The sequence below is a fragment of the Trichomonas vaginalis genome, chromosome III, assembly GCF_026262505.1.
Source record: "Trichomonas vaginalis G3 chromosome III, whole genome shotgun sequence".
In the NCBI taxonomy this organism is placed as follows: Eukaryota; Parabasalia; order Trichomonadida; family Trichomonadidae; genus Trichomonas; species Trichomonas vaginalis.
Window position 1 is genome coordinate 875,399 of NC_067205.1, and position 14,621 is coordinate 890,019.

General features: G+C 36.9%; 12 protein-coding genes and 3 pseudogenes across 15 annotated transcripts, besides 1 other annotated feature; 10 read left to right on the forward strand and 5 right to left on the reverse strand.

Annotated features, from left to right (window-relative positions):
• Positions 1–14,621: part of a mobile genetic element that runs on past both edges of the window.
• TVAGG3_0616840 (protein of unknown function, DUF4106 family) lies at positions 183–893 on the forward strand (the record flags this gene model as incomplete). The annotated part of the gene is made up of 1 exon (XM_051240202.1): positions 183–893. The coding sequence occupies one exon, from the start codon at positions 183–185 to the stop codon at positions 891–893; it is 711 nt and encodes a 236-aa protein (XP_051086789.1).
• TVAGG3_0616850 lies at positions 1,578–1,804 on the forward strand (annotated as a pseudogene). The gene has a single exon. A coding segment is annotated over exon 1 (227 nt).
• TVAGG3_0616860 (uncharacterized protein) lies at positions 2,455–2,847 on the forward strand (the record flags this gene model as incomplete). Its single annotated transcript, XM_051240203.1, has 1 exon — positions 2,455–2,847. One exon carries the CDS (start codon positions 2,455–2,457, stop codon positions 2,845–2,847), a length of 393 nt encoding a protein of 130 aa, XP_051086790.1.
• Positions 3,678–4,109, forward strand: TVAGG3_0616870 (Poxvirus D5 protein-like family; the record flags this gene model as incomplete). The annotated part of the gene is made up of 1 exon (XM_051240204.1): positions 3,678–4,109. The coding sequence occupies one exon, from the start codon at positions 3,678–3,680 to the stop codon at positions 4,107–4,109; it is 432 nt and encodes a 143-aa protein (XP_051086791.1).
• On the forward strand, positions 4,146–4,565 carry TVAGG3_0616880 (protein of unknown function, DUF4108 family; the record flags this gene model as incomplete). Its single annotated transcript, XM_051240205.1, has 1 exon — positions 4,146–4,565. One exon carries the CDS (start codon positions 4,146–4,148, stop codon positions 4,563–4,565), a length of 420 nt encoding a protein of 139 aa, XP_051086792.1.
• On the reverse strand, positions 4,582–5,049 carry TVAGG3_0616890 (uncharacterized protein; the record flags this gene model as incomplete). Its single annotated transcript, XM_051240206.1, has 1 exon — positions 4,582–5,049. The coding sequence occupies one exon, from the start codon at positions 5,047–5,049 to the stop codon at positions 4,582–4,584; it is 468 nt and encodes a 155-aa protein (XP_051086793.1).
• TVAGG3_0616900 (protein of unknown function, DUF4106 family) lies at positions 5,268–5,963 on the forward strand (the record flags this gene model as incomplete). Its single annotated transcript, XM_051240207.1, has 1 exon — positions 5,268–5,963. One exon carries the CDS (start codon positions 5,268–5,270, stop codon positions 5,961–5,963), a length of 696 nt encoding a protein of 231 aa, XP_051086794.1.
• Positions 6,165–6,782, reverse strand: TVAGG3_0616910 (annotated as a pseudogene). Its single transcript has one exon. A coding segment is annotated over exon 1 (618 nt).
• Positions 7,356–7,556, forward strand: TVAGG3_0616920 (uncharacterized protein; the record flags this gene model as incomplete). Its single annotated transcript, XM_051240208.1, has 1 exon — positions 7,356–7,556. One exon carries the CDS (start codon positions 7,356–7,358, stop codon positions 7,554–7,556), a length of 201 nt encoding a protein of 66 aa, XP_051086795.1.
• Positions 7,667–8,199, reverse strand: TVAGG3_0616930 (annotated as a pseudogene). Its single transcript has one exon. A coding segment is annotated over exon 1 (533 nt).
• On the forward strand, positions 9,031–9,426 carry TVAGG3_0616940 (uncharacterized protein; the record flags this gene model as incomplete). Its single annotated transcript, XM_051240209.1, has 1 exon — positions 9,031–9,426. The coding sequence occupies one exon, from the start codon at positions 9,031–9,033 to the stop codon at positions 9,424–9,426; it is 396 nt and encodes a 131-aa protein (XP_051086796.1).
• Positions 9,458–10,168, forward strand: TVAGG3_0616950 (cytochrome B-C1 complex subunit 6, mitochondrial family; the record flags this gene model as incomplete). The annotated part of the gene is made up of 1 exon (XM_051240210.1): positions 9,458–10,168. One exon carries the CDS (start codon positions 9,458–9,460, stop codon positions 10,166–10,168), a length of 711 nt encoding a protein of 236 aa, XP_051086797.1.
• TVAGG3_0616960 (uncharacterized protein) lies at positions 10,218–10,481 on the reverse strand (the record flags this gene model as incomplete). The annotated part of the gene is made up of 1 exon (XM_051240211.1): positions 10,218–10,481. The coding sequence occupies one exon, from the start codon at positions 10,479–10,481 to the stop codon at positions 10,218–10,220; it is 264 nt and encodes an 87-aa protein (XP_051086798.1).
• On the forward strand, positions 10,512–10,757 carry TVAGG3_0616970 (uncharacterized protein; the record flags this gene model as incomplete). The annotated part of the gene is made up of 1 exon (XM_051240212.1): positions 10,512–10,757. One exon carries the CDS (start codon positions 10,512–10,514, stop codon positions 10,755–10,757), a length of 246 nt encoding a protein of 81 aa, XP_051086799.1.
• TVAGG3_0616980 (DNA/RNA polymerases family) lies at positions 10,780–11,238 on the reverse strand (the record flags this gene model as incomplete). The annotated part of the gene is made up of 1 exon (XM_051240213.1): positions 10,780–11,238. One exon carries the CDS (start codon positions 11,236–11,238, stop codon positions 10,780–10,782), a length of 459 nt encoding a protein of 152 aa, XP_051086800.1.

Below are 14,621 nucleotides of genomic sequence, written 5' to 3' on the forward strand. Positions count from 1 at the left end.
GGGAACAAATAAACATCATTCGCCGACTTTTGCAAAGACAAAGTTGACTTAGACTTTGGTTTCTCAAACTTCAACAATGAAGTAAACTATTATTTCAATGCTGCTGGAACTGCTTGGGACCCAGTTAAGTTACATGCGAAAAATTTGAATGCAAGAGAATAGAAAGCAGACTTGCAGTCTATATGTTGGACCCAGATATTTCAAATGCTTTAGCTGCCAAATATATTGCAGTTCCACTTATGTTCCCTATACACCAAATATCTGTCAAAGACTTTGCAGGTGAAGTTGGAAACCAAAGTGCTGACCCAGGTGCAAGAACAGATATTGCTTTAACAACTGCAATGAAACATGCAGATACTATGTTTGTACTGTTCAGACGAACTATAAATGACTATTCTTGTTTCTACAACCCCGGTATTAAATATCATATAAACATAGATGGCAAATATTATCCAAGAGAAGAATATTCTACAGTTGAGGATATGAGGTCATACAACTTGACATTAGATGCTATGAACTTTAACAACAACTTCACAACAACCATTAACCCTGAAATGCAAAGTTCTATTATGCCATATGTGAAAGTATGGACTCATACAGGAGGTCAAAAAACTCAATATACAAATGGAGACCGTTCAAACTTTTGGCTTGGCATTCCATTTGCTGACTCAGAAGACTTTATGGGTGGTATTTCAACTGTTGGTACTGTACAAATACAATATACTGGTGACAGAGACGGTCCAGATGAACTGAGAGCAAAGAAGTTTACAAAACCAATAGCACTTTTCACGGAAGATGCTCTTTTGAAGATTCGTTCGATGAAACCTGCTGGGGCTCCTCAGATTGGCATAACGACAGCTTCCATCGAGCAGATTTTGGCAGCAGGTCAGTAAGTTGTTCTTGAACTGACTTCTCTCCGTCAAATATTGACAGTACGCCAGTTTTGACATAATATTGTAAGATAAACTTACCTTTAGAAATATCTGTAAGTTTTTTGTTATATTTTTGTCTGCTTCAAGAACTTTCACCATTTCAGTTATACCAACTTTCTTTGCTTTATGAAAATATTTTGGTTCAGCAAATATTGCTATTCTATAACATTTACCATTGTTTGTATAAAGAACTATTCTGTCAATGTATTTGTATTGTTTGTGTGTGTAAACTTTGTTCTGCTTCAATTCGAAGAGATACTCGAATACGTCCATCTTTTTATTCTAAGTAAAATGTCATTTCCGAAAAATAGAAGCGTAAGTGTTTCAAAAGGTTTAATGGCGGTGGCAGATGTGAAGTTAAATTCACCAACTCAAACAAACAGTCAAAGTGTTGTTGTCAATGTCAAAGACAGAGATGTTGAAGTGGGGAAACCATACGAAGACGAAGATGGTATAACAATTGTTCCTGTAAAAGAACAACCAACATATCCTGAAGTTAGCAGAGACTTAAGTTCTGTTGCAGATATTCGAAACGACTACCAACAACTAAAGACAAACTTCAAACTCAGGAGAAGATTTGTCAAGCTTTAAGTATAATGTTAAACTTGGTCGAACACAACCCTGTAAAAGTGAACTCATATGTCATTGCACCTCATGAAGTTTTGAAAGAACTATTGAAACTTTTGACAGAGGCAGACGATATAAACATCAAAGAAATAGAACCCGACATTAGTTGCTGTGGTGTTTCATATAATGTCATTGACAAGATATACGTTATGAAAGGAGGTGAAACGTTGAACTTAAAGTATAGTTTCCCAGACGTCATAAAAATATTTGACGACCACAACATTTCATTAAAATTTATTTGCTAAGTAAAAATGTCAAAACTTCTTGAAAGATGTTTGAAGAAAAATAATATAGACTTTATTTCATGTAAAGGACTTTACACACTTTTGAACGATATGAAAGACCCTGTTTTGTTTGTTCGTGTAGACAAAGGAAAGTTCTATGTCTTTACAAAATATTTGAACTTCTTAGACAGAGAACTTCAAGAAACGCCATGTGAAAGTTTAGATGAAGTTCTTCTCCACTTTCAGAAAAACTTTTAAATATATATAAATGGCAGAAGATATAATGGTTTATACTATTACGACTAAAAACCCTGAGTCATATAATTCTATAACAACAAACTTACAAAGTCCTCAAGGACGATTGTAAACTAACTTTAAACACAATGACGACTAAAGCCTGTTTTGCTCTTTTGACACCAGAAGACTTTATTGTTGTGAATGGTAAAAAATACTCCTTTGAAGATACTTACTCAGATATACCACCAACAGGTTTTGTTGACTTATTTAATACTTTAAGGACGGGTGTAACATGTGCTGCAACTAGAGCAGGTTTCATTATGTTTGGATGTCCGACTGAGTTTACTATAAACAATATGAGCTATAATACAAAACTTATTTCTGGTTTTTACTACCAACAGTTTCCTATAACAGGAAAAGGTGTCATACAAGGAATGTCTATTCCATTGACATTAAGCACACCAATCTTATATATTGTTTCAAACTTAGGTTCAAAGTGTTATTCGAATGTCGACAGAAACTATTATGACCAAAAGATACTTATGCGTATAAACAATACTTTCTCTGCTGGTTTGCCTATTGTTCATTCGAATGCAGAATTTTCAACCTTAGTGAACTCAAACACTTTGGCAAGTATAACGTTGACATTAGTTGACGCAAACTTTGTTCCTGTAAAACTTTTATGTCCTATGTATTTGTCAATGACGGCAGAAAGTTTCGAATTGGAAGATGCAACTGGTGAAAGTATTGTATTACAAGAACAACTTCAACAACAAATAGCTCAAGAACAACAAATGCAACAAATGCAACAACAAAGTCAAGAATAAAAAAAATATTTTTTTTATTTTTATAAAAATGTACAGAATAGATGTTTCAGATTTTTATGACTTCCAAGCATTCAGAAATATGTGTCCATTTCGAGACTATAACAAAGCAGTCGAGAATTTGAAACGTTTAGTCATTTATGTCGACTCTGCCCCAGAATGTTATGTTATGAAAGAATGGGATGTGTCTTTAACAAACCAAGAGCGACAATAGTGTCTGAACAAGAATGTAGACAGAAACTTAAGAAAATAAAAGTGTACAAGTTGGAATGAAGATGTTAGATGCTTGGGATATCTTATTGTCAAAGTTAGAAGATTTTTCAGTTCGAGGTATAAAGTTCTATACACCTTCTCCAAACTTCTATTCTATCTTCACTGGATATAAATACGAACAAGTAGAATGGAAAGAAAATATTATAGAAGCTTGGTTAGACCATGTCAAAGAAATTATATGCAATGGAAACGAAAGAGTCTATGAGTATATCTTATGTTGGTTTGCAAACATCTTACAACATCCAAGTGCTAAAAATGAAACTGCTCTCATTATAATTGGAAAACAAGGAACTGGTAAGAACACATTCTTTACAGATATTTTGTGCAAACTGTTAGAGGCTATTCGAACCCGAATATGACAAACTTAGAAAACATCTGTGGCAAGTTTAACTCCTCAATAGAGAATATGAAACTTATAGTTTGCAATGAACTTCAAAGTATAGATACAACAAAAGTTTTGAACTCAGATGCTTTGAAGAGTCTTATAACAGACAAAGTTGGAGTTGTTGAAAGAAAGTATAAAGACCAAAGAGTTTGTGAAAATGTTTGCAAACTTCATTATGGTTTCAAACAATTCTGTTCCGATGAAGTTAGAAAGTTCTGACAGAAGATATGTAGTTGTCAGAACGTCAGAAGCTCATATGCAAGATACAGAATATTTTGACGACTTAGCAGAAACTTTGACATCTGACTTTTACAACCACTTGTTCTCATATTTTATGACATTAGATATTTCAAAGTTCAATCCAAGACAAATTCCACATACCGAAGAGAGACAAACATTGTTAGAAGCAAACAAGAGTGTATATGAACTGTTCATAGATGAAACTGACTTTGAGTGTTTAGATGAAAGGTCATTGTACGATTCGTATAAACAATATTGTCAAGAATATGGTTATATGACAGCGTCTAAACGAACATTCTTGGCAAATGTCAAAAGTCTTTTAGACGTACAGAATGGTGTATATACAAAGAAAAATTTTTATGAGTAAATTTTAAAAAAAATATTTTTTTATCCGATAGAAAAGATGGCAAAATTCATCTCAGTAAACAAGTACATGTCAGGACTTAAAGAAGAACTAGACCCATTCACATATTTGAATGTTTACTTCTACCATTTTGAAAAGTCTTCATTCAGCAAAGTTTGGAACATCGAACCAGTTAAGTTTGCTGTCGTGACTAAAAATGGTGCGAAATTTGAAGACTTAGACATAGAAGGTTTGTTAGCAGTCAAAGAAAGTTTTGACAGAAGGTTTTCAAACCTTAAAGAAGGCAAAGCATACAAACTTGTTATACCTTATGAACCAAAGAAAGCAGACGACTATGAATATTATGAGTCTAAAGTTGTAGAAGTTCAAGGTAAATTGGGTAAAAAGATTTTAGAGTCTAAGCCAGTGTTTGCTCCTAAAGAGGAAGAGAACATTGACATTGACCCAGAAATGTTCTAAAAATAAAATTTTATTTTTACATGTCAAATTTCTTTTTCTCTGGAACTGGTTCAGGTTCTTTCTTCTCTTCTACTTTCTTCTCTTCTTCTACTTTCTTTTCTTTCTTTTCTCTCTTCTTCTTCTCTGGTGGAGTTATGTCAAATTTCTCCGAACCATATTTATGTAAAAGTTCTTTGTCCTTTAATAGCTCATCTATTCTGTTTTCTATTTCATCTTCAAGAACAGCGCATGTGTCTTCTTTGCATTCTAAGAACTTTTGTTGGACTTCATCTTTCCAATCGGCGTCATCTCTGTCAACAAGTCTGTCATTGACAAATTTTAAGACTGCTCTTTGTAATGTTTTATGGTTCTTGTCATATTCCCAGAAACAGAACTTTAGAACAAATTCACCTTTCTTGTTTACACTATGTAAGATTTTATGGTCGACAGATGTTTTGCTGTCGAAAAGTTTGTCTCGAATATAGATAGCGAAATCGCTAGACATTTTCTAAAAGATAAAAATTTTAATTTTTCTAAAAATATGTTAGAAAAAAAGTTTGCTGACATTTGACAAGAAATTTGAGAATGTTTTAAACAAGAACAAGAGGAAGTTAGAAAATGCTCAGATAAAGCCTATACATGACAAGTTCTTATTTGCTCAGAATGGTATAACAGGTCTCCATTGCACCACCTGGGTCGGGTAAGACTTTCACTTATCTTAAAATGGCTGCACAACAACAAGAACTAGATGAGAAGAACCCATTCTATGAGTTAGTTGTCATTTGTAGTACTTCTGGTCAATTTGACCAAACCGTCAATTCGTTCAAAGATATTATAAAGAAGTCTAAGTTAGTATGTATAAAGGATACTGAGTTGTTAGATTGGATAAAGAAGTACCAAAGAAGAGTTTTGAAGTATAATGCTATAAATGAGTATATAAATTCTAAGTTTAAAGACCCAAATGAGGAAATGCAGAGAATATTAGAGAAGAAACACTTCAGAAACAAACAGAAAGAGATAGAATACATTTCGAAGAAATTGCAATCTTACGATTGGAAGACTTACCCTCATAGGTGTCTTCTTATCTTAGATGATTTCGCCTCTCATCCTTTGTTAAAGAATAGAGAACAAGATATGTGTCGAATTCTTAAGAAGCTCAGACACTTTAACATCTCAGTTGTCATTTGTGTACAGACAGCAAAGAGTTTAAGTAAGGATGTAAAGAGAATACTGACTGACATTGTACTTTTCCCCGGATTGTCCGAAGACGATTTCATGGAACTTATGAAAGAGTCCATGGCAGGTAAGTTTGACAGATATGAACTATGGGAGAAGTATAAAGTCATACAAGACCCTCATACTTCTTTCAGAATTCATATCTACGCAAACAAAGTTCAAATTGTAAAAAGTCAAGCTTGAAAAATAAAGAGTTCATTTACTCTGCTTGTTTGAAGTTGTCAAAATACTCTGTTATTTTTTCCTTTAACAATGGCAAATCTTCTTTGAAGGTAAGTATTGTACAACCTTTCATATCATAGTGTGTTTGATAACGTATCTTGAACTATTTGTTTCACATCTTCATTTGGGGTCATTGAAATCGGTAAGTTTTCGCGATAGAACCAATTTCTGTCAGATTTGTAAATCTTAGCAAGGTCGTAAAAGCTTTTGTTGTTTCTTCTGACTAAATGCAACATAACCATATCTTTATCTTCTTCATTTTCCATCTCTTCAGTATAAATCATATACTTATAGTTCTTTTCCTTACCTTTTGGTACCGAACGTGGTATTCTTTTCTGAATGTTTTTGTCTTTTGCTTCAAGCTTGTTTTCCATCTCTTCACGTTCTTGTCTATGAATTTCGTCAAGAAGTCTGTAAATATACCAAGCATAACGAGGCGAAGCCCACATTGCAACAGCATTTACAAGAAGTCTATGTACATACCAACCTCTCAAACCATTTGGCAAATTTTTACGATTTTCATGAGTTTTAGGCGACCCCGAAAAAGTCGGTCTCGCTGTGCTTCGCTCAAAAGTTCTTGTGTGCTTTGGTTTTTGAACCAATCGTCTGTATGTTTGGTATCTGGAGCAAAAACATGCCTGTCAAAATACTTTGCATTTGGTACATATCGTCTTTGACTGAACGAATGAGACGGAGTTGTTTGTTAAACTGTATGTACTCATATTCTTCATTTATAGCTTCATGGACTATAACTGTTGTTGTGTTCTCTGTTGTTGACATATCTGTCTTTATATTCCGGATAAAAAAATAAATAAAAATAAAACTAACCTTATTTTTTCTATCTTAAGGAAATTCATGATTTTTGTGCTGAATTCAATAAAAATAATGTTTAGTCTTAGTAAGATGGTAGCTTCTTAAAGCATATGCCGTCCTTGAGTTTTATGTACGTGAAGAGAAGTACAATGAATTCAATTACGAGTACAATTGCAATGACAACTAAGGCAACTATTTTTGTCTTTTGCCAGCAAGGGTACTTCTTCTCTTCCAATGGTTCGGCAGAACTATACTCACTCATGAGAAATGCCAAAACGGTTTAATAGAAAAAGTGTCATTTTTTCATGTCCGAAGACTCGAAGGTGCAACACTTCCAAAATACCGACGAACTCAGAAGAGCAGCATGGCAGTATCTTCTTGACAACTTCTTTGAGTTCTCCAGGTACACCTTGGAAAATGCTGAAGAACTCCGACACAGAGAATTTGGAGAAATTGCACTCCAATACTACCTTGACAAACAAAGGGTAAACAAAGGGTAAAATAAGACTAAAAACTTAACATTTAAAAAGTGACATTTTTATGAGCTCCGAGTCACCGAGAAAACTTGGTCAGATGTTAGCAGCTTACTTCCCTGAGGAGGATGGAAGCGTTACATACGTAAGGTTCAAAAACAACGAACCTGGAATTGCGTACAAAATTCGCAATTACATGACCATGGAAGAGTACGAAAGGTTCCTACAAGAGAAACCAGCTCTAAACAACTCAGAAAAGAAAGAATAAAAAGTTTAACTCGTAATTGTTTATTTTTTTTACTTGTATGGGCAAGCTGCAAGAATGAAGTCGACTATCTCAGTCTTTGTTTTGACGAGCTGGACGGCTCTTGCGAGTACGTCTGTTTTGCGGTCTCCAGCTGGTGTCTGACCTTCGTAATTGCGCATGTTCTTGAGAGCTCCAACTGTAAATGATTGTAGGATGAAGAGTCTCTCAGACTGCTTGAGGTAGTCTTCACGGTCACGAACTGAATCTGTGGTACGAGTCGAATCGGTCGATTTGAGGGAAGAGACTGAAAGCCTGTCGTCTTCCATAGGGGCTGTGGCATAATCTTTGCGTAAGCGGTTCAGACCTTCTTCGAACTCTTGGTCTCTCTTCGATTGGATTGAGATTGGAATTGCTGGGGTGGAGCTTGCTGGAACATCCAAGGGTTGGGGAAGTAAGGCATAGGCTGAGGAGGAGGGTAGTTCGGGAAGCCTTGTGGTGGGTAGTAACCTTGAGGTGGAAATTGGTAGTAACCTTGAGGTGGAAATTGGTAGTAATTTGGTGGAGGGACTTGCTGGAACTGAGGTTGCTGAGGAGACTGTTGTGGTTCTGCAGCTTTCGGTTCTTCTGGCTTTGGAAGGCATTCAGGAAGAGGAACGTCAGTCATCCGTTTGTGTCCTGTCGGAAGGAAAATATTTTCCTGTCGGAAGGAAAAACTTTTCCTGTCGGAAGGAAAATATTTTCCTGAAGTTCGACCAAAAAGTTCTCAATTTTCGAAAATTTGAATGGTTTACGGACGGACAACTGGAAGAGTTCTTCCTGTCGGAAGGAAAAATTTTTCCCTTTGTCCGGAAAATTTTTTCCAGTTGTCGGGAAAAACTTTTCCTGTCGGATGGAAGGACTCGGAATGCCAGAAGGATTTGACGAGGCAATTTACCTATTATAAGATAAATGAAGTTGTTAAGCAGTACTTGCGCAGGGTAATGAAGCCCAAGGTCAAGTTCACCGCTATTTCTGGAAGGGCTGTCTTGAATCTCGAGACTTCGACTGGAATTCCAATTCAAATACCAGAAAACACTCCTTTCGATGGCATAAAGGACGCCAAAAGAGAAGCTCTTGTTAAGTTCCTAAACAAACGTCCTTGGATAAAAATACCAAACAAGGAGAACCCCCTACCCCATATGAAATTGGCAATTCAGTCTCTCCTTAACTTCTCGGGTCAGCCGTTCTACATAACCTGTGAAGGCGACATCCAACCAGTTCAGTAAACCTTAACGTTTAGAGTAAAAACATTTTTTTCATTTTTTGAATGAAGCAAGTTAAATTCGTCCCACACCAATCTGAATGGACCGATGAAGAGTTTCAAGCCATCGTTGAAGACGTTGAGAACGACATAGACGGCGAACTTGAAGGAGCTCAAATCACAATTGCAACCAAAATTGCAGAAGTCAAGGAACAGATAGCTCCACTTAAAGCTACCAAAGCTACTCTTGACCTCATGGATAGTTACCGTTTAGATGTCAAGAGTGGAATAAGACAATTAAAATTAAAACTTCTAAACTACGAAGCTATACTCCAAAAGTTAGCAGAAATGAGAAGACTTTACCAGAGCTACTTACATGTAAGGGACTTACCTTCAAGCAGTCCGACCAAAGATGAATTTGTTGACATTGTCCCAATTTTGTCCGAAAGTCAGCTCAGATGTTTTGAACTGCTCCCAACATATCCAGAATATGAACGTTTGCCTGAACTCTTCCGCAATCTCAAAAAACGTTTTTTGGTTCTCATGTTCGAAACTTTTATCGGAAGAGACAACAAACGTTCAGAAGAAGAACAAGATATTATTTTAAACTTGTTGTATGACATAACTGTCATAACAAGCTTTTTGAAGTAAAACCGTCATTCTCAAACCACTTCATTTTTCGATGTCCGAACAAGCACCGAAGCCAAACTCAATGGCAGATGTCCTTTCAAGGTTGCCAGACAAGCGCCCAGTTCAAATTCAAATTGCCCAATTGAAAGCTCATCTGACAAACACCATTAAGACTCTCCAAAGTAGTCTTATGACAGAGATGACCAATCTCAAAGCCGATGTCCTCATGAACCAAGCTTCCAATGAGAAATGCCTGAACGATTTCGCGGAAACCTTGCGCAATTACGAGAGAGAGAACCGAGACCTTGCCAGACTCATCTACCGTTTCTTCGAAGAGATAGACGCCATCTGGAAGGTACTCGGAAAGGACAGAACATGCAACACCGTACTTCGTGAGTACCAAATTGAAGAAGGAATTGTCGAGGAAGAAGAGGAAGAAAAGAAACACGAAGAAGAAGAGGAAGAAGATGAAGAAGAGAAACACGAAGAAGAGGAAGTTTGGGCAACCCTTGTTGCCGATGACGCTTACGAAATTTCCCAACCCTACCCATACCAAATCCGGAACAAGGCGACAGGCAAGGTTCTTACCCCAGTCCTCAACAACTTGGGACACTTGAACCTTAACCTTCGGAATTACGGTTCAATTTCCATGGGAAGGCTTGTCGGTATGCAATGGGTTCCAAATCCATACAAGAAGACGAGGGTCAGACACATTGACGGTGACAAGCTCAACAACCGTAAGGAGAACCTCGAGTGGTTCTAAGAGTAAAAAAATTTTATTTTAGGGGGAAACCCCAAGTAAATTTAGGTGTTTATTTGGATAAGTATGTTAAATTAAGGGTAATTTGCAAAATTAGTTCCCGACCTTTGAATTGGGCTCTTTCGTTATCCCAGTTGCGTAGGAGGTCGTCCCAGAGGAGTTGGTAGAATTGCCAATCCAAGGACGATTTGTCCTCCCAGGCATTGAGGATGTACTGCTCGTAGAGTTTCATGACCTCTGCCTTGCACCAGACACCCTCTCCCTTGGAACGTAAGGCTTCTTCGAAGTGCTCGAATGCGATTGGCTGCTTGACCATCCGAAATGACACTTTTTGTCCGTTTGGTCAATGTTTGTGTCTCGTGCCATAGTCGACGAAAATACAGACAAACAGGTTATATATGAGTTTGAGACCAAGAATGGTGTAACTCGACCTGTCCGATTCAAAAACTCCGAGGGCGACCATGAAATTAAACGGAAATTAGCTAGGAAGGAATATAAAATGGACTGGTTGCCACCACCTCCACCTCCACCACCTTTACCTGTTCCTCAAGTAAATAAGCCTTTCCCGTTCCCAAGAATTCCCACATTTTAATTCAAATTCGAATAAAAATTTTTTATTTCATGCAATGTTTTATTTCTGTGCCGTCTTCAAGTATGCCCCAGTACTTACGCTTGGAGAGGACATGAACTTCGGTGAAAATTTTGTCCAATTTGAATTGACCCATCTTTTCACCGACTAAACCCATTTCAATGAGTTTGTTGTATCCTTCTTCGTTCGTCATGAGTGCGTCAATGTTCTCATAGTAAACCTTCACTTTGGATTTGACTTCGGAGAAGAATTTGTTGTAGTTGTCAAGGACTGCCTTTGCGAACTGAGGGTAAGACCAATGTTCGACAATAGGTTTTAATGTGGTTACTAAGCCACTTTGACCTTGAGTGAATTCGTACTTCAAAACAAAAGGAGAAAACCTTTCAACAAAGTTGTCGACCTTCTCATAATGTTTACTCTTCATCTCTTGAGGTTTCTTAATGGAATATCCCCATGTCGAATTCATAAGCAATTTGAGTGTCATTGCAAGTTTGGGGTTTGAAGCTTTCCTAATATCATACAGTTGTTGTATGACTTTTCCAACTGTATAGTTCCTTCCCGGGAACTCACCATCTTCGTTTGGAATTCCAGTCGGAATATATTGGACAAACCTCATGTATGCAGCGTTAAGGTCGACATAGTATATCTTTTCATCTGAGTCGAACTTGTCGCAACCAATTGGTCCAGTTTGTGGAAATTCAAGTGAGTCTCTTATCTTCTGAGAAACTTCTCCTGTTATCTCATAAACATCGTCGAAGCAACCTGTTTCATATAAAACCTTCTGACCTAACTCAGATGCTCTCCAATACAATTTGACGTCAATTGGATGTCTCAATGGAAGTTTGTTTATAGCATCTTGAAGTTCTTGCAACCTCATTGGAAGTTCTTCTGGTTCAGGTTGGTATCCGAACAATCCAACTCCTTTGGAATTGTGTACTTCTTTTGTACTAGAACTTTGTCTGGAACAACTTTTGGTCTTGCTAAAGTGAAAAGTTTGTTTCGTCTTTTGGTACAAAAGTTTCTGTCAGCTTGTCATCTGGAATTGGTTCCAACAAACCTTTCTCGAAAAGAAGTTTACAGCTCTGACAATGTTGCACTTGCCTTTTCCGAACAATGGGTTTGTAAGACTTTCGTTCAACATGAAGTGGTTGTGGACAATTGCAATCTTCAACCATGGTTAAATTGAACTCAACAACATAGTCGTCATGTGAAGAACCTTTAGCTGTATGTATGTTGACTCGGATATTGACATTTGCCAACGGTGCAATTTTTGCCAATTGACCTCTGAGAATGTACTTGTCTTCACACATGACTCAAGATACTTCATCTTCTCATCTGTAACAAGACCAGAGTTCCTGAGACATGTAAGAATACAAGGTTTCATTGACAATTGTTTCAATTGAATTGTAAATTCCATACCTTGTCAAGTCAATGTCAGACTTATTTATGAACGGGAAGTATCCAGCATGTTGTCTGACTGCTTGAGGGTTAGGTTGGTACCATTCGAACTTGAACACTTTGCAATTCCTTCAATTGCATTCAAAATGTCTGAGTCGGAGTCAACCATTTGTTCTCTCTTTGTAGTCTGAAAGCGTCAAGAAGCATTGCAGCTGTTGTGACATTGCCATGTGCATAGTAAATGTGACCATCCAAATCTGTTATGGTCAATCTGAGATTGTATCTTTCTTATTTCCATCTTGAATTGCAGCAAGTACACCCATGAAGCCTCTTTTGTTCTTTCCTTCTGTCAAAGTTTACTGTAAGGTTCGACCAGATGTAATTTGACTTCTAACTTCACGGTACTTCTCATATGCATATCTTGTTCTTTCCATGGGAGCATGACCATCCTCTGCACTACTTTTTTCCTTCTCAAAGGATGCAATTGTTCGTCATGTTTCCAGTAGAATCTGGCAAAGCCGTCGTGTCCTTCAACTTGAGGTTCAACTAACATCGAAAGGCATGTCCTAAGACGTTCTTCTTCTAACCTCTCTAGTCTGTTTGGATAATTGCACGTGCTGTTTCCAAATCCATTTCGTAGCGAAGACCAGCCAGTTTGTCATAGACTTTTATGGGTCTTCCTTCCTATATTTAAACTTCTTCGAAACTCTCCAACCATATCTTTGCAACTCTGCTTTTATTCTAGCAGACTTTCTATCCATTCTATATGGGGCATTTTTTATAAAAATAAAAAATGTTTTTTTCTTTACTTTACATAACCACCTGCTGCCATAAGTCTTTGACGCCAACCCATACCAGCTAATGAAGGTTGACTTGGTTTAGTTTCCAAACTAAACTTTGGTTTTGGTTTATCTTCAGTTTTTTGGTTTCTCTTCTTCTATCGGTTTTTCGTCACTTTTCGGTTCCTCTGACTTTACTTCACCTGCAGGAACAGTTGTGTTGTCAACATCTTCATAAATATCATATGCCATTTGTTTTTGTTTCCTTTCAACTTTTTGTGTTTGTTGTAAAGTTTAGAATATTTCGACTCTAAGTCAATGAGATGTTCTATAATGAACTGTTGGTCAGTGAAGTAAACTTTCCATCTGTGTCTCGAAAGCTCCTTCAGACTTCAATATTTTATTTGTGAGAGTCTGTTTCTTTTTTGAGATACTAGCCGTTCCATTTCTATGAAAAGTGACTTTATAGTTAGGGTTTGTATTTCCAGACCTGGCACTTTCTATTATTGAATTTTTCTCTTCATCTGTAAGTTCTTTACAGGTTTTGACAATGGTTCTGAACTTTTTGTTTGTGGTTCAAATCTACCGTTTCAACTTCTTCGGTCATTTCATCTCAGTAAAAATTTTAGTTTGGTTTGTTTTCAACTGGTTTGTTTAGGTTTTTAAGTCGGTCTAAAACTTCCTGAGGTATAGGAAGAACTTTACAAAACACGTGGTGTAACTGCTGGAAGTCGACAAATCCATCTTGAAACCCATTTGTCTCAATGCTGTATTGTTCATTTCATCTCAGTAAAAACTTTACATTCCCCACGTTTGAGGCGGTTGAGTTGGTTTATTGTTTACCCATTGTTGTGCATGGTTATATCCTCTGTTAAAGAATCTTTCACCTTGGTCCATATAGTGTCTGCTTGGTTATAGTAGTCATTTGCTTTGTTATAATAGTTTCCTGCTTGTCTTCCTAACATTGTCCATCCATCCTTGAACTTTTCCTCTTGTTTCAGGATTTGGAATAAGATTTGTTGCATCTCGTGCTACCTCCCAACCTTTCTGTACAGTTTGTATAATAGTGTTGCTTTCTCTTTAAGTATACCTAATGTACTCAAAAATCTTCCTTCCAACTCCAAATACACCTCTGGCTATTGTTCCCACTGCGGGCAAAAATCTGGATGCAACTCCTGCTAATGCGCCAAAATAAACCCATTTCTTATAGGGTAAAAAATGACGAATCCAAACAAGGACCCCTATGTTTCTAAAGCGACAAAGAAAGCACTCATGATAAAAATCTTTAGTTCAACACCAAATGCTTGGTTTATGGATATCTTGGAAAACATTCCGAGGTATAGAGAAGATGGACCTCCATACTGGCCTAATATTTGTCGGTCAAAACACAAGATACTGTGAAAGCCATACCATTATGGTCCAAAATATTTTAGATGTGAAAACTGCTTTGACAATATTCGTTGACAAATACCATCCAACAAAAACTGACATCTGACTGTGAAGTTCTTTCAAATCAGATGATGTAAAAAACTATCTGCGTTCAAAAAATGTAAACCAATATTTCATTGTCGACCAAACCATTCTGCTCTTGGTGTCATTGACGGTTGTATTAAAAATGTTAAGAGACTTAAACCAACCACAAGGTGGTGAAGCAAATGAAAGTCATATGACGACAATATAGACACTTCTC